This window comes from Euphorbia lathyris, chromosome 10 (assembly GCF_963576675.1).
Source record: "Euphorbia lathyris chromosome 10, ddEupLath1.1, whole genome shotgun sequence".
Taxonomy (NCBI): domain Eukaryota; kingdom Viridiplantae; phylum Streptophyta; class Magnoliopsida; order Malpighiales; family Euphorbiaceae; genus Euphorbia; species Euphorbia lathyris.
In genome coordinates, this window is record NC_088919.1 from 20,729,592 (window position 1) to 20,755,558 (window position 25,967).

The following is a 25,967-nucleotide window of genomic DNA, read 5'->3' on the forward strand; positions in this document are numbered from 1 at the left end:
AAATCACCATTGACGATTTCAAAAATGACATATTTTAAGAACTACTAATATTCTAAGCAATTTTAATTTTTCAACTTTTTTATTTCGAGATTATTTAGATAATGTTTGGCAAAGAGAGAAGGTTAATGTTTAGAGAGGGAAAGTTCCAAAAAAGATGATTTTCTAAAATCGAAAATGTAGTTCCATAGAAAATATGACACTGAACAACTTTAATTCTTGAAAATTTTCATTTTCAGGTCGTTAAAGATAGTTTTAATAGCATTATTAAAAGTACGAAACCTCAATCATCGTTTTGACAAAAAGTAAACCACAGTCATTTATCTGAAAATTAGTGAAACCACATGGGTTTTATTTGAACTTTACCCTAAAAAATAATATCCAAGATGGAAACTTTCTAATATTTGAATTTTTAAAAAACTTAATCATATTCTTAAAATAAAAAGATTAAGCATACTTCTCTCAAAAAAATAAAATAATAATCATACTATAGTAAAAGGAATTGTCATAGACTGGACATGAAATGAAAGTCCTATGATATTGGAATTTAATAGAAAATTTGACCAAAAAAAAGGAAAAAAAAGAAATGAAATTGCCCAATTTGCATAAGGATCAAAGAGAAAACGTTTCGATAAAGAGGAGACAAAGAAACGGCTCAGCGGCGAACTCAAGAGAGATCTGTCTATTAGTTCTGCAGTTGAACGATTTCCAAAATCATTCCCTTCGTCTTCAAAAATCAAATTCCCTGAAATCAGACGCAAGTAGGGAATGGAAACACCCATTTCCTGTCTGTGCTAAAGTGAAAACCAATTCTCTGCACCACCTTACACTTCTTCGTTTGATCCCAACTTCTTTAAATCTGTTTGAACTCACGAAATTCTCGAGGATCTTTCAAGGTGCTCATTCACCCACTTGATCTATTGGTTCAATTAATTATGCCTCATTATGTATTGTTTGGATAGTATTTAGTTGATTGAATGTTCAATTCTGTTTCAATCGGCATTTGATTGATTGTTTTGTTGAATCGGATCTTGTTCCGCGCGGTTTGAAATTTGGGCGTTGTTTAGTTGATTTATTTTGCAAATTGATTGTCATCCAGGATCTATAAAATTGATTTGTTTATGGGTTCAATGCAACAATCCTTAATTTTGAGTTTTGACTGTAGTTACTTGTGGAAAAGGCTTAAGGCATGGAGGCTAAATAAATTTTCAATTAATTATTTGTTTTTGTTGAATTTGGCACTGCAGATTGAGATCTCTTCTATGTTTTATTTGAGTGAAATTTTTCTAAGATGTTCTCGTTCAGCTCACTCTTCAAGCATTAGACTCCACTAGATTTAGGGGTGGGCAAAAAAATCGATCAAACCGGTAACCGAATCGAAAACCGATAATCCGAACCGGAAAAAGCGGTTAACCGAATCGGTGGTTTTTTAATGGTTTAAAAAATAGACTGGTATCGGTTTCGGTTTCGGTTTCGGGTTAGAGTGTTCAAAAACCGCGGTTAGCGGTTAACCGAACCGTTTAATAAATATATATTTTAAAAAAATTAAAATATTATAAACATATATTATAAACATATATCATAATATATTTAAAAGACAAACAAACCCTTCTTTTTTAAATAAAACCCAAAAATATTCTGACTTCTTTCAAAAAAAACCCTATTCTGTCTATTCTTCAAAAATTAAAATCTAAGAAGCAAAGAAAGGAAGCCGCCGTCTGTTCATCTCTCCTCACACCATCGTTCCTCCTTATCCCGATCTCCACACACGCCGTCCGTCTCTCCTCCTCACACGATCGTTCGTCATCCCTTCCGATCTCCTCACACCGTCTTCCGATCTCGCACCATCTTCGTTGGATCTCGCACCATCGTCCTTCCGTCTCGCACCACCGTCGTCTCACACCTCCCTCGTTCCGATCTCTCACCGTCATCCTTGATTAAGGTAACTAGCAATATCTGGGTTTGCTAATGTCCAGGTTTGCTATCATTCGTTATCTTTTTGTTCAATGTCTGGTTTGAAGAGTTTGCAGACAGAGAAGGAAGTAGCAATGTTGTTGGTTTTGTAAGAATATTTTCAGTAATGATGAAATTGTATAGCTAGTTGATAGTTGAAATTGTTTATCTTTGAAAGAGTTTGATGAATCTTTTTAATTCAAGAATTTGATAATAGAGTTTATCTTTGAATTATTTAGCTATGAAATTGTTCAGCAATGATGAAAGAGTTTGATGATTGCTTATACAACTTTTTTTCTTAATTAATGAAGACCTTATACTATTCAATTCACCATATTAATTTTAAAATTTATGATATAGTTAGTTGGCTAGTTTATGCACATCGTATTAATGATGAAATGCACATCATATAGGTATATTTAGCTAGTTTCGTGTAAATTATATCTCAAAACTGACTTATACTATATATTTCTTGATTAATTATGTTATGTATAAACATTTTATACAACTACAGCTCACATATCATGACTACTTATCTTAAAGGTTTTCTATTTAATTTAGGTTCGGATAAAAATTATGGTTAACCGTTGATTTTTAGTTAACCGTTGAGAACTGGTTAAAAACCGTTAACCGAAAAACCAAACCGAAATTAATGGTTAACCGTTCGTACGGTTAACCGATATATATGGACTGGTTTCGGTTTCATTGGTTAAAAAACCGATAGTTTCGGTTCGGTTAATTTTATTACCTCATGGACCGGTTAACCGAACCGTGCCCACCCCTAACTAGATTAGTAAAACTGAAATTATATTTTAGAGAGATGATAATAAAGGACTTTGTTTGTTGCTTGTTTTTTATGTTTGATTTCTATTTGTGGGATAGTCTGGCAGAAGGGAAGGGCACACATAGCAATGGTGATATCAGTAATTTGTTTACTTTGTCCTACCACCTTAAAGTCATGAGAGTTACAGGTTTTGTGAGGGGATTATATGGGTTGCATAGAAAATTTAGAACTCATGCTGATTTTTTTCGCATGTGACTTGTGTTATCATCGCTGTCGTGGCTTGAATTGTATCACAACACTGCTTCTATTAAGCTATTGACCAAACAATATCCCGATGATCCTGATATGCCATAATAAAATATAAATGTCGGGGTTGTAAGCCTTAATATGATGTATGTCCTCATCCATTGTAAATGTTTGTGTTGCCCTCTACATTTTCATTTATATTAAGTTTTTTAAGATCTGTATACATGATTATTAATTGTTAGGTGCGGATTACCTTTTTCAGTAATGGTAAATGGTACAAATATGCCAGGTTTTGGTACCTTGTATGTGTAGTTGCTGCGTGGTTCAAGCACAAACATAAAGAACCTGCGGTCAATATGGGGCATCTGAATTTGCAATCTGGATCCTATCCATTTGACAGAGAATTCAAGGGCTGTCCTGTTAAAGCTACCAAAGGTTCTCTTGCATGCATGGTTAATTCTGAAATTGGAGCAGTTTTGGCTGTGATGCGGAGAAACGTAAGGTGGGGCATCCGCTATGTGACAGATGATGATCAATTGGAGCACTCTCTCATTCATTCCTTGAAAGAACTACGGAAACAGATTTTTTCATGGCAAGATAAGTGGGACAATATTGATCCAGCCATCTATCTCATGCCATTTTTGGATGTAATTCGATCTGATGAAACTGGTGCACCAATCACAGGGGTTGCTTTGTCTTCTGTTTACAAAATATTAACCCTTGATGTGCTTGATGTTGATACTGTGAAAGTTGATGAGGCTATGCATCTGATTGTGGATGCTGTCACCACCTGTAGATTTGAGGTGACTGATCCCGCCTCTGAAGAAGTGGCGCTGATGAAAATCCTTCAGGTTCTTTTGGCTTGCATGAAAAGTAGAGCATCATCAAAGTTGAATAATCAACATGTATGCAATATAGTAAATACATGCTTTCGCGTAGTCCATCAAGCCAGTTCTAAAGGAGAATTGCTGCAGAGGATTGCACGCCACACCATGCATGAATTGGTCAGATGTATATTTTCACACCTACCTGATATGGACAACAATGGGGACAAATTTTTTGATAGAGACTCTTCTGTTCCTGGAGAGGTAAGAATTAAATGCTCACTTTTTTATTTTATTATTCCTTGATATCATGCTGGAATTTTATAACTTGCAGAAATATTTACACAATATTAAAAATACAAACAGAAACAAGGTGGATATCTAGTGTGTTATGATTCATTGATTGTGATAAAACTCCATTATTTACATGGGGTTACCACTTATCTCCTTCAATCTGAGGTAACTGCAGCTTCAACAAAGAGATTTTTCCAGTAAGAAAACTGTAGTGATTGTGAAATAATCAAATTGGTCTTTTAGTTAAGCAGTTTGGAGTTCAAGCCAGACATAAGATCTTATGATTATTCATGTTTCATGGCTGTAGATGTATATGCTTGCCAGCTGTCACGAGTAAAGAATTTTTGGTTAGGGATCTCAACAGAATTATCCAATAGATGTTTATATAATCTCTCAGGAGTAGCAATCGACTTGTTTAAACCCTGAATGGGTGATGTAACTTCCAAGTTGAGTAGAATATGCATACATGTAAATACCCTTTTGAGTTATTAGCTACTGAGGTTAGCACATCAATGCCTTCCTCAGTACATGAAGTTGATATATATGTATTTTTTCACTGCAGGTTGATGCACTGAGCAAGGATGATTCTTTTGGAAGTAAACTGCTAGATAATGGGAATGTAAGGGTTGAATCTGATGGTCAATCCGCAACTGTTGATGCAACTAGTGATCTCATGGGAAAATTACAGCATGGCAAGGATGAAGAAAAGATAGATGCTGGTAATGGGATGGAAACTGCTGAAAATGGTGAAAAACTTATGATGGATCCTTTTGGAGTACCTTGTGTGGTGGAAATATTTTCTTTCCTATGCTCTCTTTTGAATCTCATTGAACATATTGAGATTGGTTCGAGATCGAATCCGATAGCATATGATGAAGATGTTCCTCTATTTGCTTTGGGTTTAATTAATTCAGCTATTGAATTGGGTGGCCCCTCGTTCAGCAAACACCCAGCATTATTGTCAGCAATTCAAGGTGAATTGTTCCGTAATTTGATGCAGTTTGGTTTATCAATGAGTCCATTGATTCTTTCAACAGTATGTAGCATTGTTCTCAATCTGTATCATCATTTGCGGGTTGAGTTGAAAGTACAGTTAGAAGCTTTCTTCTCTAATGTGCTTATGAGGATAGCACAAAGCAAGCATGGATCGTCATACCAACTGCAGGAGGTTGCTATGGAGGCTCTGGTTGATCTCTGCAGGCAGCAAACTTTCATGGCTGAAATGTATGCTAGTTTTGATTGTGACATTACCTGCTGTGATGTCTTTGAAGACCTTGCTAATTTATTATCAAAAAACGCCTTTCCGGTAAATGGACCTTTGTCTGCAATGCATATTGTTGCACTGGATGGTCTGATATCCATGATTAAGGATATGGGTGATAGGCTAGGCAATGAGTTATCACTTTCAGAAGAAGCTTTAGAAGATTCTGAGGGGTATAAATCATTCTGGACAATGAAATGTCAAAATTATAGCGACCCTAATTACTGGATTCCACATGTTCGTAAGATGAGACGCATTAAAAGGAGGTTGATGGTTGGAGTGGATCACTTTAACCGGGATCCTAAGAAGGGTCTAGAATTTCTCCAAGGAATAAATCTGCTGCCTGATAAGCTTGAGCCTCAGAGTGTAGCATCTTTCTTTCGGTACACAGCTGGATTAGATAAAAATCTTCTTGGAGATTATCTTGGAAATCATGATGAATTCTGTATTCAGGTGCTTCAGGAATTTGTTAGAACTTTTGATTTTCGGGGCATGAACATGGATACTGCATTGCGTCTTTTCTTAGGAACTTTCAGGTTGCCTGGAGAATCTCAGAAAATACAGAGAGTGCTCGAAGCATTCGCTGATAGATATTATAAGCAGTCACCTCAGATATTGGCAAACAAGGATGCTGCTCTCGTGATGTCATATTCACTTATACTGCTGAACACAGATCAACACAATGTACAGGTTAAGAAAAAGATGACCGAAGAAGATTTCATCCGAAATAATCGACGCACCAATGGTGGAAATGATTTTCCACGAGAATACCTATCTGATCTCTATCGCTCTATCTGTGAGAGTGAAATTCAGATGATTCCTGAGCAAGGTTCTGGTTTTCCATTGATGACATCAGGCCGCTGGATTAATGTACAGCACAAATCAAAAATTACTAGTCCTTTCATTGTCTGTGATTCTCAAGCACTCCTTGACCATGACATGTTTACTATTCTGTCAGGTCCTACAATTGCTGCTATGTCAGTGGTTTTTGATCAGACAGAACATGAGGAGGTTCTAAAAACATGCGTTGAAGGGTATTTGGCAATTGCCAAAATTTCTGCCTCCTACCATTTGGATGATGTATTGGATGATCTAGTTGTGTCTTTGTGCAAGTTCACAGACCACTTGACTCCATTGTCTGTTGATGATGCTATTTTGGTTTTTGGAGATGACACTAAAGCAAGAATGGCGACCACAACGGTTTTCACCATAGTAAATAGGTATGGTGATTATATCCGCAATGGTTGGAAAAACATATTAGATTGTGTCTTGAGCTTCCATAAGCTTGGCCTCTTGCCTGCTCGTCTTGCTAGTGATGCAACTGATGATATGGAGTCGTCTTATGACCTGGAGAGGACAAAGCCCTCACCAAGTCCTTCCTTGACATCAAATACACCATCTGGCATCACTCCTAGAAAATCTTCTGGCTTGATGGGCCGGTTTAGCCTGTTCTTATCCTTTGATGTAGAAGAGCCAAGGTCACTGCCAACTGAGGAACAGCTTGCAGCTCATCAGCGAACTCGTGAAACAATAGAAAGTTGCCACATTGACAGCATATTTACAGAGAGTAAGTTCCTTCAGGCTGAATCGTTATTGCAGCTTGTGAGGTCACTTATCCTAGCTGCAAGCCGTCATTGCAAGGGAACTAGTTCCTCGGAAGATGAAGGTTCTGCAGTGTTTTGCTTGGAGCTGTTGGTTGCAGTTACACTTAATAATCGGGATAGGATTTTGCTTATATGGCAAGAAGTTTATGAGTATATAAACAGTGTTGTTCAGTCAACCACAATGCCATCTGTTGTGGTGGAAAAGGCTGTGTTTGGGCTCCTAAGGATATGTCAGCGGTTGCTTCCCTACAAGGAAAACTTGGCAGATGAGCTCCTCAAGTCACTTCAGCTGATATTGAAACTTGATGCTCGGGTTGCTGATGCTTATTGTGAACCCATTACACAAGAAGTAATGCGTCTTGTGAAAGCAAATGCTGTTCACATCAGATCCCATATGGGTTGGCGCACAATCACTTCCCTTCTATCCATCACCGCTCGTCATCCAGAAGCATCAGAAACTGGATTTGAAACACTTGCATTCATCATGGCTGATGGGGCACACCTTTTGCCATCTAACTATATTCTGTGTGTTGATGCTGCAAGACAGTTTGCCGAGTCCCGATTGGGGGATGTGGAACGATCTATTTCTTCCCTAGATATGATGTCAGGTTCTGTTTTTTGTCTGAGAAGATGGTATTCTGAAGCTAAAGTTTCAGTAAGGAGAGAGGTTGCTGTGAAAGTCAGTGAAGATGTTGGAGAAATGTGGTTGAGGCTGGTGCAAGGATTGAGGAAAGTATGTCTGGATCATAGAGAAGAAGTGAGGAACCATGCTGTTTTGATGTTACAAAGGTGTATGGCAGAAGTGGATGCAATTCACTTTTCAAATGCCCTGTGGTTTCAATGTTTTGATTTAGTGATCTTCACATTGCTTGATGATCTCTTAGACATTTCGCTAGACAGCTCTTCGAAGAATTACAGGCAACTGGAAGAATCACTTGTCTTAGCCATGAAAGTTATGACAAAAGCGTACTTACAGCAACTGCAGGATCTGTCACACCAACCATCCTTTTGTAGACTGTGGCTAGGAGTTCTTAACCGCATGGAGAGATGCATGAAGGCAAAATTTCGAGAAAAACGCGGTGAAAAGATACATGAATTAGTTCCTGAGCTTCTCAAGAACATCCTGCTGGTGATGAAGACAACAGGACTACTCATGCCAAGTGATGACATTGGTGGTGATAGTTTTTGGCAATTAACATGGTTGCATGTGAAGAATATATGTCCATCTTTGCAATCAGAAGTGTTTCCAGATGATGAATTAGAGCAAATGCAGGCGAAGCACATAAAATCAGGAGGCCCTTCCGCACCTGACACGACTCTGCTGGTTTCATCTAGCGAGACGATAGTGTGAATCTAATTGTAGAATAGAGGATTGCTCATTATACAATGAATTTTTTTTTCTTCTTTTTAAGTTTAATCCATGAGATTAAATTGCTTTGCTGTGGTGCCAGCCAGAGATAATTACAGATCAAGGCAAAATTGGAAGATGGAAAGGAAAGATAAGAATATCCTAATTGGGCATTTTATGTTGTCTACTTGGCAATGTCTTAGTGATTACAAATGTTGACACTTGAATCCTATTGGTGCTATGTTGAGCTTGTGGACCCATTCCCTATCACAATTCATAATGCCTTTCTCTTGCTTTTCTTTATTGTTTTTCATTCTCAATATTTATAGTTTTGATATCATTTAGACTTTGATTGGATGAAAGAGTTTTTGGAAGGTTATTGTTAATCTTTAGATGTAAAAAGAGAAAGTAGTAGCTCCATCGAAATTGTGATTCTAATTCTTCGATTAAGATAAATCATTTTGAAATCCTCAGCTACTGTAAATGTTTGTGTTGCCCTCTACATTTTCATTTATATTAAGTTTTTTAAGATCTGTATACATGATTATTAATTGTTAGGTGCGGATTACCTTTTTCAGTAATGGTAAATGGTACAAATATGCCAGGTTTTGGTACCTTGTATGTGTAGTTGCTGCATGGTTCAAGCACAAACATAAAGAACCTGCGGTCAATATGGGGCATCTGAATTTGCAGTCTGGATCCTATCCATTTGACAGAGAATTTAGGGGCTGTCCTGTTAAAGCTACCAAAGGTTCTCTTGCATGCATGGTTAATTCTGAAATTGGAGCAGTTTTGGCTGTGATGCAGAGAAACGTAAGGTGGGGCATCCGCTATGTGACAGATGATGATCAATTGGAGCACTCTCTCATTCATTCCTTGAAAGAACTACGGAAACAGATTTTTTCATGGCAAGATAAGTGGGACAATATTGATCCAACCATCTATCTCATGCCATTTTTGGATGTAATTCGATCTGATGAAACTGGTGCACCAATTACAGGGGTTGCTTTGTCTTCTGTTTACAAAATATTAACCCTTGATATGCTTGATGTTGATACTGTGGAAGTTGCTGAGGCTATGCATCTGATTGTGGATGCTGTCACCACCTCTAGATTTGAGGTGACTGATCCCGCATCTGAAGAAGTGGCGCTGCTGAAAATCCATCAGGTTCTTTTGGGTTGCATGAAAAGTAGAGCATCATCAAAGTTGAATAATCAACATGTATGCAATATAGTAAATACATGCTTTCGCGTAGTCCATGAAGCCAGTTCTAAAGGAGAATTGCTCCAGAGGATTGCATGCCACACCATGCATGAATTGGTCAGATGTATATTTTCACACCTACCTGATATGGACAACAATGGGGACAAATTGGTTGATAGAGGCTCTTCTGTTCCTGGAGAGGTAAGAATTAAATGCTCACTTTTTTATTTTATTATTCGTTGATATCATGCTGGAATTTTATAAATCGCAGAAATATTTACACAATATTAAAAATACAAACAGAAACAAGGTGGATATCTAGTGTGTTATGATTCATTGATTGTGATAAAACTCCATTATTTACACGGGGTTGCCACTTACCTCCTTCAATCTGAGGTAACTGCAGCTTCAACAAAGAGATTTTTCCAGTAAGAAAACTGTAGTGATTGTGAAATAATCAAATTGGTCTTTTAGTTAAGCAGTTTGGAGTTCAAGTCAGGCATAAGATCTTATGATTATTCATGTTTCATGGCTGTAGATGTATATGCTTGCCATCTGTCACGAGTAAAGAATTTTTGGTTAGGGATCTCAACAGAATTATCCAATAGATGTTTATGTAATCTCTCAGTAGTAGCAATCGACTTGTTTAAACCCTGAATGGGTGATGTAACTTCCAAGTTGAGTAGAATATGCATACATTTAAATACCCTTTTGAGTTATTAGCTACTGAGGTTAGCACATCAATGCCTTCCTCAGTACATGAAGTTGATATATATGTATTTTTTCACTGCAGGTTGATGCACTGAGCAAGGATGATTCTTTTGGAAGTAAACTGCTAGATAATGGGAATGTAAGGGTTGAATCTGATGGTCAATCCGCAACTGTTGATGCAACTAGTGATCTCATAGGAAAATTACAGCATGGCAAGGATGAAGAAAAGATAGATGCTGGTAATGGGATGGAAACTGCTGAAAATGGTGAAAAACTTATGATGGATCCTTTTGGAGTACCTTGTGTGGTGGAAATATTTTCTTTCCTATGCTCTCTTTTGAATCTCATTGAACATATTGAGATTGGTCCCAGATCGAATCCGATAGCATATGATGAAGATGTTCCTCTATTTGCTTTGGCTTTAATTAATTCAGCTATTGAATTGGGTGGCCCCTCGTTCAGCAAACACCCAGTATTATTGTCATTAATTCAAGGCGAATTGTTCCGTAATTTGATGCAGTTTGGTTTATCAATGAGTCCATTAATTCTTTCAACAGTATGTAGCATTGTTCTCAATCTGTATCATCATTTGCGGGTTGAGTTGAAAGTACAGTTAGAAGCTTTCTTCTCTAATGTGCTTATGAGGATAGCACAAAGCTAGCATGGATCGTCATACCAACTGCAGGAGGTTGCTATGGAGGCTCTGGTTGATCTCTGCAGGCAGCAAACTTTCATGGCTGAAATGTATGCTAGTTTGATTGTGACATTACCTGCTGTGATGTCTTTGAAGACCTTGCTAATTTATTATCAAAAAACGCCTTTCCGGTAAATGGACCTTTGTCTGCAATGCATATTGTTGCACTGGATGGTCTGATATCCATGATTAAGGATATGGGTGATAGGCTAGGCAATGAGTTATCACTTTCAGAAGAAGCTTCAGAAGATTCTGAGGGGTATAAATCATTCTAGACAATGAAATGTCAAAATTATAGCGACCCTAATTATTGGATTCCACATGTTCGTATGATGAGACGCATTAAAAGGAGGTTGATGGTTGGAGTGGATCACTTTAACCGGGATCCTAAGAAGGGTCTAGAATTTCTCCAAGGAATAAATCTGCTGCCTGATAAGCTTGAGCCTTAGCCTGATAAAGCTTGGAAATCATGATGAATTCTGTATTCAGGTGCTTTAGGAATTTGTTAGAACTTTTGATTTTCGGGGCATAAACATGGATACTGCATTGCGTCTTTTCTTAGGAACTTTCAGGTTGCCTGGAGAATCTCAGAAAATACAGAGAGTGCTCGAAGCATTTGCTGATAGATATTATGAGCAGTCACCTCAGATATTGGCAAACAAGGATGCTGCTCTCGTGATGTCATATTCACTTATAATGCTGAACACAGATCAACACAATGTACAGGTTAAGAAAAAGATGACCGAAGAAGATTTCATCCGAAATAATCGACGCACCAATGGTGGAAATGATTTTCCACGAGAATACCTATCTGATCTCTATCGCTCTATCTGTGAGAGTGAAATTCAGATGATTCCTGAGCAAGGTTCTGGTTTTCCATTGATGACATCAGGTCGCTGGATTAATGTACAACACAAATAAAAAATTACTAGTCCTTTCATTGTCTGTGATTCTCGAGCACTCCTTGACCATGACATGTTTACTATTCTGTCAGGTCCTACAATTGCTGCTATGTCAGTGGTTTTTGATCAGACAGAACATGAGGTGGTTCTAAAAACATGCGTTGAAGGGTACTTGGCAATTGCCAAAATTTCTGCCTCCTACCATTTGGATGATGTATTGGATGATCTAGTTGTGTCTTTGTGCAAGTTCACAGACCACTTGACTCCATTGTCTGTTGATGATGCTATTTTGGTTTTTGGAGATGACACTAAAGCAAGAATGGTGACCACAATGGGATTCCACCAAAAAGGGATCATGATGGCAAGAGATGGCACCATTTCCAGCAACGACAAAATAACCGGGTTTCGAGCTACAAAACCGAAACCAGTACAATCCATTCTTTAAAAAATTGCTCCATCGACATTAACCTTTATAAAACCAGTTGGCAGGGAGTCCAAGTCGCAGCACCGTTAACAGAGCATTGAGCACCATCTAGTAATTATCTGGCCAAGTTTCCACTTGGAGAAAAAGGAGATCGCAGTGCTAAAAAAGGACATGAGCAAGCTGAAACTTATGATTCCAGACTGTCATTTTGGTTCGTTCACAACGGCCAGCAGATTACAACAACGAGTCTAGATGCCTGCTTTGGGTGCTTAAGGTTTACATACTTCTAGAAATCTATGAAATTGTCAAAGAAAGCACTAATATGTGCAACCAACTAAAACATGATACATATCTTCTATAGCAAACATACAAAAAGGGACATCCATTATCAAGTTGCACATGACAATTTTTAAGAGCATCGAGGGTAGGCAGACAGTTCAATAAGGCGCGACAAAAAAGATTTCGAACCTTTGGGATGTGGGGTGTGAAAGCACCACATGGACTTCTTGTCAATGTCTGTGGTTGGGGTGTCACCATAATGAACTGAACCTAACTGCAAATATGCGCTCTTGACACTAAATTGGCCCTTGAGTCCCACCACCAGCTCTAAGCATCATTAACACGCCTAGTGCTTAATGGAATTTTTTTGATGAGTTCGTAATCCCGATCATTAATCAGCTCATCATCTTAAGCATTGTGAACTAAAGATTGAAGGCTATCAATCGTATGAATAAAGAGACCTTCCAATCGAACACTCCCAACAAAAGGATTATTTAGGAGACGCAACCAGAGGTCTTCCCACAACACGATAAGCACCCGGAGAGATTAAGGGAAGAGAGGCCAGGATACTAATCTAAATATAACTCGGGTTATTATTGATATCAGCTTCTAGGAAGGAAGTAGTGGTGTAGTACCTAGCTTTATACACATGAGCCATAAGAGAATCTGGACACGTGAGGAGTTGCGAGCCTTGTTTTGCTCCGCGGGCCACATTAAAATGATGCAAATTTTGGAAATCCATTCCCCCTAACTTCATTGGAGCACACAACTTATCCCAAGATTATTAGCAAATCCTCTTGCCTTCATCGCCATTCATACCTCACCAGAACAAGTTCATCATCTTCTCAAGATCTAAACACAACAAATTTGGAAGTAAAAATAAGCCCATTGCATAGGATGGTAGAGCTTGGATAATAGATTTAATAAGCACTTCCTTGCCCGCTTTAGAAAGAAACTTCGACTTCCAACTCCTTAACCTTGAAGATACTCTACCTTCAACATACTTAAACACTTGAGACTTGTTCCGGCCGACTAGCGGTGGCAGGCCCAAATACTTTTTGGGGACAAAAACCAATGAGATGCCAAAAAAGGTTCTCAGATGAGAGCTAATTTGACTAGAGCAGTTTTTACTGAAAGAAATTGAGGACTTGGAGTAGTTTATTTTCTGGCCTGACGCCTTCTCGTATTGAAAAAAGCAGTGTTTCACAACTTCACACTTCGCCCTGATTGCTTTGAAAGAGATAATTGTCGTAAGCAAAAAAAGAGATGGGAGATGGATGGGGCGGTACGGGCAATCCGGCAGCCATGAAGCGTACCTCTTTCTTCAAGTTTAGACAGAGAGAAGAAAAGGCCATCAACATAGATCAAGAATAAATAAGGTGAGACCGGGTCACCCTTGCGAAGACCTCTGCTTGGGAAAATATGGTTGCCACTAATAATCTGATAAGTTCCTTAGTGACATGTTGCATAACCAAACTAATCCATTTGTCTTCAAAACCGAGCTTTCGCATTATCTGGGACAAGAACTCCAATTCCACCTTATCGTATGCCTTGGACATATCAATCTCGAGGGGAAGTGATTTAGGAAGTGATTAACTTCAAAGAGTAACATAATATTATCAGTGGTGAGCCTTTTTTATATAAGGCACTAATATGGAGAGATAATGAGGTGAATGATGTTTTTACGCCTATTTGCAATTACCTTTGAAAGGATTTTGTAAATTACATTACATAGGGAAATCAGCCTAAGATTAGAGATCGTTTCAGGCTTAGACTTCTTTGGGATAAGAACCAAAGTAGTAGCATTAATATCATCCAGAAAGGAACCCAAATTTAACAACCTATGACAAGAAGCCACAACATCTGCCCCAATTAAATCCCAGTAACATTGATAGAAACCATGGTTGAAATCGTGAGGGCCATGACTTTTGTCTGGATTCATTAAAAAACTCGTTGACTTGACTTCATCTGGTGTAAATGGCCTCAAAATATGATCATTAATGTCCGAGGAAATCTTAGCGTGAATATTATTGCGGATAAAAATAGGTTCACAACCATTAGAATAAAAAATGTTATTAAAGTAATAATGGAGAAGGGTACTCAAACCTGAAGTCTAAGAATAAAAAAAACCAGTCTCTTTGGTTTTCTAGGTTTTCCCTGGTGAGGAAGTGTTGTGGTCTCACTATCTCTTTTTTTTTTTGCTTTATAATGTCTCAGTAACCAAAATAAAATTAGATTGTCAATTCATATTCATTTCAAACTAAGTTCATACTTATTATAGGATGATGGCAACTATGAACCTGTCCCAGGAAGTGATTTTGAAATTACAAGGGTTGCTTTTCGAGACAATTCATCTAAATATTACATCAACAATCGTGCAAGTAATTTTACGGAGGTCACGAAAAAGCTGAAAGGGAAGGGGGTTGATCTTGACAATAACCGTTTTCTGATTCTTCAGGTTTTGTACTTGCAACATAGCAGTTTTAATTCGAGTAAGAAGTTAGTTTTCACTGGTTAAAAAAAAATTTGTTGCTTGCTGTTATAGGGTGAAGTTGAGCAGGTTTCATTGATGAAACCCAAAGCTCAAGGACCCAATGATGAAGGGTTTCTTGAATATATGGAAGACATAATTGGGACTGACAAGTATGTACAGAAGATTGAAGAATCATCCAAAGAGTGAGTATGTTGACCTTCTATAAATGTAGAAGAATGACTCATGGTGCTGATTCCAAGTTTCAAATTCTAATTCTTGATAAGGATCAACATAATCTGTGTATGTGCAAAATAAAAACAATACTTGTTAGTTTTGTAAAGCACTCTATTATGGGAAGTTCATCTCTTGATTGCAAGAATTCAGTATTGAAATTGATACTGGGTGATCTGAACTCATACCGTCACAGGTTGTTAATTCTTGAATTAGGATGTCTTATGGATTTTTTTAATCCATCATTTAATAGCCTTGAATAACCATGGATAAAATAGTTATTATGATGCGATGTATACTGCTGGTTGTGAGGTTATTGTAGCTGCAAGATTGATGATCAAAGTCATAGATATACTGCTGTGATGATAGGTGGAGTAGTAGAAACTGTAACTGGATAGCGGTGATGGTTAATCAAGACTGTCTTGACCTTGGTGCAATTCTTTTATTTCTGTTATAATATTGGCTATCAAATATAGTGGGTTCATGATGGTGGTGACTAGCTAGAGTTATGGCAAGTTTGTTAGGCTAGCAATGATGCGGTGGTATGGGATCCAAATGAAAAGTTATAAACTCAAGTAATTTCCTATTCTATAAAGAAAATTTGGAAGTAATAGCAAGTTAACCAAATTGGTTTTGCATGTATTAATTTATTCTTTTCATTTTCCTTGGAATACAATTGAAAACTAAGTAAATCACTTAAAGGCTATGTGACATGATTGGTGTCTAGTTTCTTAAATTCTTGAATTAAGCTGCCAAGTTGGTAAAATTTGGAAACTTAGTCTGCAGATGCAAATGCATGTTCCATTGATGAAGCAGTGGCAATTAAATTGTGTTTCAATCCCTTCAACAAATATTTGGCATATCAATAGCTCGAGGATGATAACTGCATTTTGTAGCTAACAATATGCTGTAAATAACCTTACAAATTTGTTTCCATACAAGCCATTTCTAACTTGTATTTATGCTTGCATTGGTTTTATAGGTTGGAATCCCTTAACGAGAAAAGGTCCGGAGTGGTGCAGATGGTTAAGTTGGCTGAGAAAGAAAGGGATGGCTTGGAGGTTTGTGTACCTTTTGTTGTTATTTTAATATATATTCTTAATTAATTTCTCTTTTTTTCCTGTGGAATAGGATGTGAAGAATGAGGCAGAGGCCTATATGCTGAAAGAATTATCATTTTTAAAATGGCAAGAGAAAGCTACAAGATTAGCTTACGAAGATAACAGTGCAAAAATGGTTGATATGCAAACAAATGTGTCTAGCCTTGAAGAAAATTTAAAAGCTGAAAGGTTATTTGGTTATGACTAGCTAGATTTGCATTAAATTCATTCACTAGATCTGTAATATATTGAAGATCTTATTGATGTATTTAGGGCGAAGATTCAAGAAAGTCATAAATCATTGAAGGAGCTTGAGGCAGTGCACAAGAATTTTATGAAAAGACAAGAGGTTTGTATGGCATTCATTTGACTCTTTAATAATCATTGTCAATCCCCGCTTCCGAAACAATAATACAGTAATACTCGTTTGTCTATGTTTGCGCTCTTTGCTATGCATATATTTAATCTTGTTTTATTAACAAGCAGTTATTTTTTCTTTGTCTTGAGTTCAGGAACTTAACAATGATCTCAGAAATTGTAAAGAAGAGTTTAAGGAATTTGAAAGGCAAGATGTTAAATACCGGGAGGATTTGAAGCACAAGAAGCAGAAGATTAAGAAACTCGAAGACAAACTTGAAAAGGTAGGTGAAAGATGATTTTTTCAGCCATTGAAAATATGTAGCATCTAACATATTTTCATCCTTTGCAGGACTCGGCAAAGATTGAAGACTTAACCAAGGAGTGTGAGAACTCAACAGATTTGATTCCAAAACTTGAGGAGAACATTCCAAACCTGCAGAAATTATTCTTGGATGAGGAGAGAATACTAGATGATATTGTAGAAAAGTCTAAAGGTTCTATCTTTTCCTTTTATTATTGGTGTTCTCTGTAAGCTTGAGAATGAAAATATATCAACTATTTTATTTAACACTGCTGTTTAAATGTGTAGAAAATAGCTAAATCGAATTTTTGTGAAAGAAACAAGTAAAAGTTACACCTGAAAATATGCTCAGAGTTTCGGTTTTTTATGAACATGTGACTTGTATTTTTGTCAATTAGCTAGAATCAGTATGAATGTGAAAAGTTAGGGTACAGATTCCAAATTGATTAAATTACAAGAATCGACTAAAGTTAAAACTCAAGCGCAAGCTTGGCTATACTTGGTCATTAGATCGAGTGAATGTAAAATATGATTTGAGGGTGAGAGAACTATTTTCTCTATTTGAGTGTGACTTTGACATAGAATTCTCTTGTTTACTTTTATTCTTTGTGATTTTAAACGGTTACAGTTTCTATTTGGCATGAAGTTGTGCTTTGTTTTTTTGTATGTGTCTGTGCGTTTCTCTCTCCTTCTAGTCTGTGAAGAACTTGTGCCATTATGGAATTTAAGTTCTTAGAAGAGTGTCTTGATTTTTTGTTCTTTGATTTTCTTAGCAATACACTGAATTTTAAGCTAAATATATTTGTTATAGTTGGTTGATAAACAGTTGAAACCGAAGGATATCGCTCTAAGCTTGTAATGGTTCGTGCTGAATTAGAACCATGGGAAAGACAGGTCATTGATCACAAGGGAAAGCTTGATGTTGCATGTACTGAATCGAAGCTCTTGACTGATAAGGTGGTGGATTTATTTTGTCATTTGATATGTTAGTGATGTGCTTAGAATATTCTCTGATTTCTAGCATTTACAAGGATATGTCAGTCTGGATACTAAACCAAAAGGATATTTAAATCTGGGTACTAGACCTATAGTGAGCTGACCTCAGGAAGAAACATCCATTCTTTTCAAACTGTTGCATTGCATGGAGTTAGGGTCATAGTTTTAACTTGTTACTTATAAATTTCCTGTCTGTTAAAACTGGTAGCAGAAGTAATACCATATCAAATTTTGGAAATTTGTACCATTTTTTATCTTCTATTTGATTAGATGCCTTAAATTACTTTCCGGGTGAAATTTTTGTTTAAATGTGCTCGTTTGCTGTTTCAGCATGAAGCTAGTCGTTCTGCTTTTGAAGATGCGCAGAAGCAGATGGGTAATATTTTGGAAAGAATTGAAAAAAAAGCTTCAAATATCGCAAAACTACAAACTGATATAGAAAAGCACCAACATAAGGCATCAGAAGCTCATAAAGTGGAAGAAGTTCGTAATTTCTTAGTAACTTATGTTTTTCACTATGATATAGTGATACTGGATTTAGTTTACTATTGTGGATTGAAGGTATAAGTTTTCAAGGATTGATTTTCTTATACTGCATGTGTGTTTTCCATCTCCTGTGAAAAACTATATGCGAACATTTTGGTTGCAAAAACTTTCCTTAATGTATGTAGCTGGAAATTTTAGTTCCTGCTGAAACTCCAGTCTCCTCTTTCTTTATAGATTTTAATTCTTCATGTTTTATAAGCTTTTCCCTCTCCACATGAAAACATTTATTCTTCTTATCCCTTTGAAAGTACTGATTTGCTAAAAGAATGTGTGGTAGTGGATTCACATTTGTGTTTAAATTTTATCTTTGCAGCAAAATATGATGTTGCCGTATCGACAGCCTGTTCAGGACTTGATTACATTGTGGTAGAGACAACTGCAACAGCCCAAGCATGTGTTGAGCTCCTACGAAGGGAGAATCTTGGAGTTGCAACTTTCATGATATTGGTATTGACTGCATTCGTGACAGTACTTATTTCATTAAACATTTTGAGATTGTTATGCCTTACTGCTTAGGCAGTAGGTGCTTGCTTAGTCAATTTATTGCTATGACCATGGGTACAAAACTTAGGATTAACTGGACATTTGATGATTAAAGATTAAGTATGTTTGTTGCTACCACTCTTATAAGAATCTTACGATTCTATTCAGCTGTATTTCGAGCCGGATCTCCTAAATTATTAACAGAAGCTTATGATTCGCGATTTGAATCATACGATTCTATTCGATTTGATTTGTCTCTATTTCGAGCCGGATCCTCATCACTGTTCATCAAAAACTTCAAAAATACTAACTACTAAAGTCACTCTCCTCTAGTCCGATTGTTATTTATTAGGTTATCAACTCAAACTAGTTCCATTCAATCATTACGCTTAGGATCACATTTGCATTAGATTTGAATTTCAAGTAATTGGTTGATATGATTTCTTTTTTGACATTAAAATTGTATTTTTAGACTAATATTTGATAATAATTTGAGTTCAACAAGGTAAATAAATAAATAAAAAAATATATATAGTATTATGAAATTGAACCGAATCTTACGATTCATGAGTCATAATTCACAAAACCTGGATTTGACAACTATTGTTGCTACAACTTTGACATCTTGCTTTACTTAATAGTTTCTGTCAAAGATTTGAATTTTGACAATATGAACTTATTTGGTAGCTTCTAAAATGTTGTGTGAATAGCTGTGACTATTTTGTCCAAATAGGTTGATAGTTCAACGAAGCATGTACTAAAGAGAATCACCTAGTTAATGCAACAATGGTGTAGATCCTGTCATTTGCTTTTCTGCATCCAAGTATTTGTGATGGTCTAATAATATTTAGCTTGCTTTCACCAGTAACTCAAAATTTCAGGAAAGGGTATTGGGTGGTCATATTTGATTGCTATGACTTCCTAGACATGAGTTAAAAATTGATTATAGTTGCTTTGTGCTTTAGATACTTTTACTTTTCATTTCATTTTTTCCATTTCCTCAATGCAGGAGAAGCAAGTTGACCTCCTACCAAAATTAAAGGATAAAGTAAGCACTCCTGAAGGGGTTCCACGTCTTTTTGATCTAGTAAGAGTTCAAGATGCAAGAATGAAGCTTGCATTTTATGCTGCTTTGGGTAACACTGTCGTAGCAAACGATCTAGATCAGGTATTCAAGCTTCTTTATGCAAGCTCATACTAATTATTTTCTTTTTGTATGATTGCTAGAAAAGTTCCAAAATACATGTCTAATCGCTTTAACATGGTTAATCTCATAGTTGTTAAAGGCACGCCTGACCCTAGGCCCAGGTCTTAGCACCTCTGTAGCAGAGAGGCAGACGATGTTCAGCAGGCCTGTGGCGGCGGTGCGCCTTGTCTGAAGTGCACCTAGGCGCATGGATAGGATTTTTTTAGGGTTTTGAATTAGAATAAGTTGTTCTAATCTCAGCCCTATAGCTAAGTACTTAGAATAAGTTGAGCTAAGCTGAGTTGAACATATCTATATCCATATATGGTTCACATGTCTAAACGAGTCAAAATCTTTATCAATACATTTAAATTCTAAGTTAGGTGTAGGTTTATTTAAAAATATATTATTGATACGGGCATACAAATTATTACTATGGTTTTCACAACAGTATTTTGATGAAAAAGGGCATGGTTAGAGAAGAATTTTTTAGATAAGTATCATCTTTAAACCTCGAATATAATGATTAAAAATTGCAATGATTAAAGTAATCATATAACAAGCTGCTCATTATTCAAGTTTGACATGTTTATGGAAAAAGCCTCAATTTTGCTTGACATTTTGTTGTGTATAATCATCTACAAGCTTGAATGAGTAACTATCAGGCCTTGTCACTGGCTTGAATTGTTTCAGCCCTAAGAAGAACTTTTTTTGATGTCATCTATAGATGAAGGGAATGGAGAAAAAGAAATTTTATATGGCTGACAATCTGTAAAGGGGTGAAAGCTTTTTTTGATTGATCTGAATTGTTTTGCATTGGTTGCGGCTATAGAAGCTGGCCTGTCAAAATAGAATACTGCTTACTGAGTCTATATATTAAGTTATTAACTTATTTTCTGGCTTTCTTTTAATTACTTCAAAAACTAAAGATTATTGAAACACAGGACAAGTCAACTGTAACCAAGTCTCTGCTGAGCCTGCATGAAATACACTAATTTACTCAACAAGATGTTATATGCTATTAAGAATGAACTTTTATGCCACTAACTTCTAGGTACTTTCTCAAGTAAACTACAAATGGAATCCCTTGTTAATGAATAATACTGACGCACTTTAATCTGCTAGGTAAGAATAACCTTTTATGCATGAGCTTCTAGGTACTTCCATAAGTAAACTACAAATAGAATCCCTTGTTAACGATACAAAATGTAATGAATTCTAATATGCTTCATCTCATGTTATGAATAGTTTCCATAGTCTTTGAAGGTATTTTGAGAGCATAATTATGTTGTCTTCAGATATACTGTTTAAGCTTAATCTGGAGAAGAAAGCTCAACTTTATTGATTCTGAATTTATAGGCTACACGGATTGCCTATGGTGGAAATATGGAGTTTCGACGTGTAGTTACACTTGACGGGGCCCTTTTCGAAAAATCTGGTACGATGAGTGGTGGAGGAAGTAAGCCGCGTGGTGGTAAAATGGGCTCATCTATCCGAGCTGTGAGTGTTTCTGGTGAAGCTGTTGCAAGTGCAGAGAAGGAGCTTTCTATTATGGTTGATAAATTAAATGGCATCCGTCAATTAATTGTTGATGCAGTAAGAAGTTACCAGGCGTCAGAGAAAGCAATTACGCACTTAGAAATGGAATTAGCCAAATGTCAGAAAGAGGTAGCTTTTCTGGTTAAGTTTACATGAGTTTGCTTTAGCTGTTGCTGATAGAACTTAGTTTTTTTAAACTAACTCTCAAACAGATTGACAGTTTACATTCAGAACATGGTTATCTGGAAAAACAACTTGGTTCCCTAAAGGCAGCATCTCAGCCAAATAAGGATGAACTTGACAGGCTAGGGCAGCTTAAGGAAATGATATCTTCAGAGGAAAAGGAGATCGATAGACTGACAAAGGGGTCTAAAGATTTGAAGGAGAAGGTATATGAAATATGCAGAGTCTAAACATTCTGGAAACCAAGATAACAAACCTTGTCTGTTTTATTACTGATTTGTGCTTAATTTTTTGACTCTCTTAAATCTTTGAATTTATTCCTGACTTGCAATTGACTTGAACCAAAATTCCATATATCATTTAGTTTTGCTACTGTCGAATTTAATTCATTAAATAATATATATATATATATATATATATATATATACATATATTTATTTTTTTTATAGGCTGTGGAACTCCAGAATAAAATAGAGAATGCTGGTGGTGAAGTATTGAAAGCACAGAAAACAAAGGTCAACAAAATTCAGCTGGTAAGAACTAACATGACTTCATAATCTCTAAATTGCTCCAATTTTGTTTGTTCTAATTTAAGCTACTTACCACCAGGATATTGATAAGACTAGCACGGATATCAACCGTCACATGGTACAAATTGAGACAAATCAGAAAATGATAAAGAAGTTAACAAAGGGCATTGAGGACTCAAAGAAGGAGAAGGATAGGCTTGTTGAAGAGAAGGAAAAACTGAGAAATGTTTTCAAAGAAATAGAAGAACGGGCATTTGCAGTTCAGGAGAATCATGAAAAGACACAGAAGGTTTGACTTTTTCCTTAAATTAAGTTTCAACAAGGTCTGACTTATCAGGATAAGTTTTGCCTGCTGATACATGCCTTGGCTTTTCTGCAGCTGATTGATGAACATACGGAAGTGCTGGATAAAGCCAAAACTGAGTATGAAAATGTGAAAAAAGTTGTGGATGAGCTGCGGGCATCAGAGGTACTTTGCCACATCAAATTCTTTGGCTAATGTCTTTTCTTTTGGTCAAATGACTGGAATGGATCAGTTAGTTTGCATCTTGTCATAGGACAGGTTGATGCAGATTACAAATTATCAGATATGAAGAAAGGTTACAAGGAGTTGGATATGAAGGGAAAGGGTTACAAGAAAAAGCTTGATGACTTGCAGAATGCTCTGACACACCATATGGAACAGTATGTTGAATTGTTAGTTGTCTATTTTTGAAGCATTATATCAAACCGAAGCATGCTTAATTTTTGTTTGCAGAATTCAAAAGGATCTGGTGGATCCTGAAAAGCTTCAAATGACGTTGGCAGATGAGACTCTTGCTGAAGCTTGTGATCTTAGAAGGGCTCTTGAAATGGTAACATTGATAGAAGCACAACTGAAAGAGATGAATCCAAATCTTGATTCAATTGCAGAGTACGAATTTTTATTTTAACTTGGTATTTGGATATTCCTATGCTAAAATTTTAGGATAAAGTATCAAATTGGTCCTTAAATTTGTACGCGATGATATACATGTCCCAAAATGAATTCCATCAACTTGTCATATTTGGTCAAATAATTTGGTAAATTGGATATATGCCTTAATTTGATTGGTGAATCTGGATTACATGAAGTTCATTTTGGGCCACCTTGATGGTTGCTTACAAGTTTAAGATCTGTTTGATACTTCATAAAAAAAATTCACTTCTATTTGCATCACCAAAAAACACTGGTAAAACAGATATCGTAAAAAAGTCTCCTTGTATAACGAGCGAGTGGAGGAGCTAAACATGGTCACCCAACAGCGCGATGATATCAAAAGGCAGCATGATGAATGGCGGAAGAAAAGGCAAGCACATCTCCTGTTTTATGCATACTCCAGTTTTATCTCTTCCCAGTGGGCAATTGTTAGTCAAATTGGGTCTTTTTTCAGGTTGGATGAGTTCATGGCAGGATTTAATACAATATCATTAAAGTTGAAGGAAATGTATCAGGTTGGTGAAATTATCATTTAGTGTGTAGAACTGGTTGTATACATGTATGTCAAATGCATGTTCTATTCTATCTTCTTTCATCTTTTTGCATGACTATAAACTATGTTAAACTACTGAATGTTTTGGTTGGTTGGTGGCTTGGTGCTGTCTTTGATTGAATTTACCTGTTTTTGGAACTTATGTCTTTGATATAGATGATTATGCTGGGAGGTGATGCGGAACTCGAACTTGTTGATTCTTTGGATCCTTTCTCTGAAGGAGTTGTTTTCAGCGTGAGGCCACCAAAGAAGAGCTGGAAAAACATTGCTAACAATAGTTGTTCATTTAAACAGCTTTTTAAAAAAAATCAAATAGTGTTTTTATTTTATTTTATTTTGAATTATAGTAAAATTGAATCTCTTAACTATTTTCAGACACTTAGCTCCCTGGCTCTTGTTTTTGCACTTCATCATTACAAGCCTACGCCATTGTATGTGATGGATGAAATTGATGCTGCTTTGGGTAACTTTCATTGAACTCTTGAATGTTTACATTCTCATTCTTTTACTATTTTATTTCTCTTACTCATAGTTCATATGGATTGTCAGATTTCAAGAATGTTTCTATTGTGGGGCATTATGTGAAGGATCGGACAAAGGATGCACAATTTATTATCATAAGGTCAGCTCCAAGTTTTTCCTTTTTGAGGCTATAATTACACGGTTACTTCTTTTTTAAATGTAATTCAAGTGACTTGCAATGTGCAGCCTTAGAAATAACATGTTCGAGTTGGCGGATCGACTGGTTGGAATATACAAAACAGACAACTGCACCAAAAGCATAACAATCAATCCAGGCAGTTTTGTGGTGTGTCAAAAGGCAGCATGATTCTGAACATGGTTTTTCGCAGTATGAATCAATGTAAGGAGCAATTCCATTATTATTTATTTTGTATAGGCCTGATTTGCACGTACTTGTAACTTTCAAATATCAACTTGATATTTATTAGAAATTGTTCGATAGCATACATGCAAATTGTACTCTGGATTGTGCATATTATAAGGTGTCCTTGGAATACTATGTAGATGCCATGACACACTTTTTCCATTTGTTGATCTTGAAAACAGATGGTTTTGGATTGAATGACTTTAAAACACTGCCTTCTTGTGTATAGGTCTTGGCGCTTAACTATTACTTTGAAATATACATTAGCTTGCTCAGAAGCATCATGATCAAGCTCGAATGATCTTAGCTGGAAAGAGAGATTAGCGCTTGGCTGGCAACCTATTTAAAACATGCTTCTTTTATATTCATTTGCACTACTTTTGTTTACATGTAATGCCATCACAGGGTATCAAGAGGGTCATTGTTGGTAGCTTGCTAACCGTTGCGTCTCATTCTGCGAACTTTGAGTGAAAAAGAACGAGGAGAAATTGCTTGGACTGCTTTATCAGTGACTCTAATTAGATTATAAGACCATTCTCCAAGCAATGTTCCTACCACCGGTCCAACAAAGTAGACCCATAAACTTTTGTAGTGTCCACTGGCAATTGCTGGTCCGAGTGTCCTTGCTGGGTTCATAGATCCTCCAGATACTGGCCTCATCATCACTACACCTCATTAGTTACATAGCTTTGGCTATATATATATATATATATATATATATATGTATATATATATATATAAGTAGTATCTATGGCTTACCCGGCAAGGATGGAGGTTATGCATACAGAAGAACCAACTGCTATGCCTGCTAACTCTCCTATCTGCAAAAATTACAAAAACATTCTGTGAATGAATACTGAATAGAGATTATTTTTTATTGTGCAGTATTGGGAAAAGGTGAATTTGGAAGGGTAGTAATAGATATTTACAGCCTTAGTGTCAGTTGCAACAGCTGAAGTTACAAACATCATAGTAAATGTTACAACCATTTCCATTATGAGAGCTTGAACATCTGAACCAGAAGGTGAAGTAGTCCCAACATCTTTTATAGGTTCAAGTAAAACTTTTAATGTAAATGAAGCGTATATTGATCCTGTTATTTGTGCTGCTCCATAAAA

General features: G+C 36.4%; 3 protein-coding genes across 6 annotated transcripts; all 3 read left to right on the forward strand.

Annotated features, from left to right (window-relative positions):
- The first annotated feature begins 1,639 nt into the window (after positions 1–1,639).
- On the forward strand, positions 1,640–8,609 carry LOC136209644 (ARF guanine-nucleotide exchange factor GNOM-like). Of its 4 annotated transcripts, none has more exons than XM_066001182.1 (3): positions 1,640–1,939; positions 3,223–4,068; positions 4,661–8,609. In XM_066001182.1, the coding sequence occupies exons 2-3, from the start codon at positions 3,337–3,339 to the stop codon at positions 8,312–8,314; spliced, it is 4,386 nt and encodes a 1,461-aa protein (XP_065857254.1). In that variant the 5' UTR covers positions 1,640–1,939; positions 3,223–3,336; the 3' UTR covers positions 8,315–8,609. The 4 variants fall into 4 exon arrangements, with proteins under 4 accessions (XP_065857254.1, XP_065857253.1, XP_065857252.1 ...); XM_066001181.1 differs by having other exon boundaries at positions 3,243–4,068; XM_066001180.1 differs by having other exon boundaries at positions 3,270–4,068.
- Positions 4,935–14,943, forward strand: LOC136209649 (ARF guanine-nucleotide exchange factor GNL1-like). The gene is made up of 4 exons (XM_066001188.1): positions 4,935–5,072; positions 8,917–9,715; positions 10,308–10,719; positions 14,806–14,943. Exons 2-4 carry the CDS (start codon positions 8,984–8,986, stop codon positions 14,808–14,810), a joined length of 1,149 nt encoding a protein of 382 aa, XP_065857260.1. The 5' UTR covers positions 4,935–5,072; positions 8,917–8,983; the 3' UTR covers positions 14,811–14,943.
- Positions 14,810–25,948, forward strand: LOC136208044 (structural maintenance of chromosomes protein 4-like). Its single transcript, XM_065998887.1, has 27 exons — positions 14,810–14,905; positions 15,070–15,167; positions 15,230–15,424; positions 15,507–15,587; positions 16,211–16,289; positions 16,360–16,517; positions 16,602–16,677; positions 16,841–16,969; positions 17,038–17,182; positions 17,816–17,946; positions 18,316–18,546; positions 18,657–18,720; positions 18,845–18,978; positions 20,024–20,182; positions 21,560–21,880; positions 21,952–22,128; positions 22,372–22,455; positions 22,532–22,741; positions 22,832–22,921; positions 23,015–23,136; positions 23,210–23,365; positions 23,673–23,780; positions 23,865–23,925; positions 24,120–24,426; positions 24,513–24,585; positions 24,672–24,825; positions 25,735–25,948. Exons 1-26 carry the CDS (start codon positions 14,810–14,812, stop codon positions 24,790–24,792), a joined length of 3,606 nt encoding a protein of 1,201 aa, XP_065854959.1. The 3' UTR covers positions 24,793–24,825; positions 25,735–25,948.
- The last annotated feature ends 19 nt before the right edge of the window (positions 25,949–25,967 follow it).

Excerpts from the sequence above, each read along its gene's own strand:
- LOC136209644 (XM_066001182.1), top strand. The coding sequence starts at position 3,337 with ATGGGGCATCTGAATTTGCAATCTGGATCCTATCCATTTGACAGAGAA. Across the intron at positions 4,069-4,660 it reads ACTCTTCTGTTCCTGGAGAG|GTTGATGCACTGAGCAAGGA; the intron begins GTAAGAATTAAA and ends TTTTCACTGCAG.
- LOC136209649 (XM_066001188.1), top strand. The coding sequence starts at position 8,984 with ATGGGGCATCTGAATTTGCAGTCTGGATCCTATCCATTTGACAGAGAA. Across the intron at positions 9,716-10,307 it reads GCTCTTCTGTTCCTGGAGAG|GTTGATGCACTGAGCAAGGA; the intron begins GTAAGAATTAAA and ends TTTTCACTGCAG.
- LOC136208044 (XM_065998887.1), top strand. The coding sequence starts at position 14,810 with ATGGCAACTATGAACCTGTCCCAGGAAGTGATTTTGAAATTACAAGGG. Across the intron at positions 23,781-23,864 it reads GATGAATGGCGGAAGAAAAG|GTTGGATGAGTTCATGGCAG; the intron begins GCAAGCACATCT and ends GTCTTTTTTCAG. Across the intron at positions 24,586-24,671 it reads GCACAATTTATTATCATAAG|CCTTAGAAATAACATGTTCG; the intron begins GTCAGCTCCAAG and ends TGCAATGTGCAG.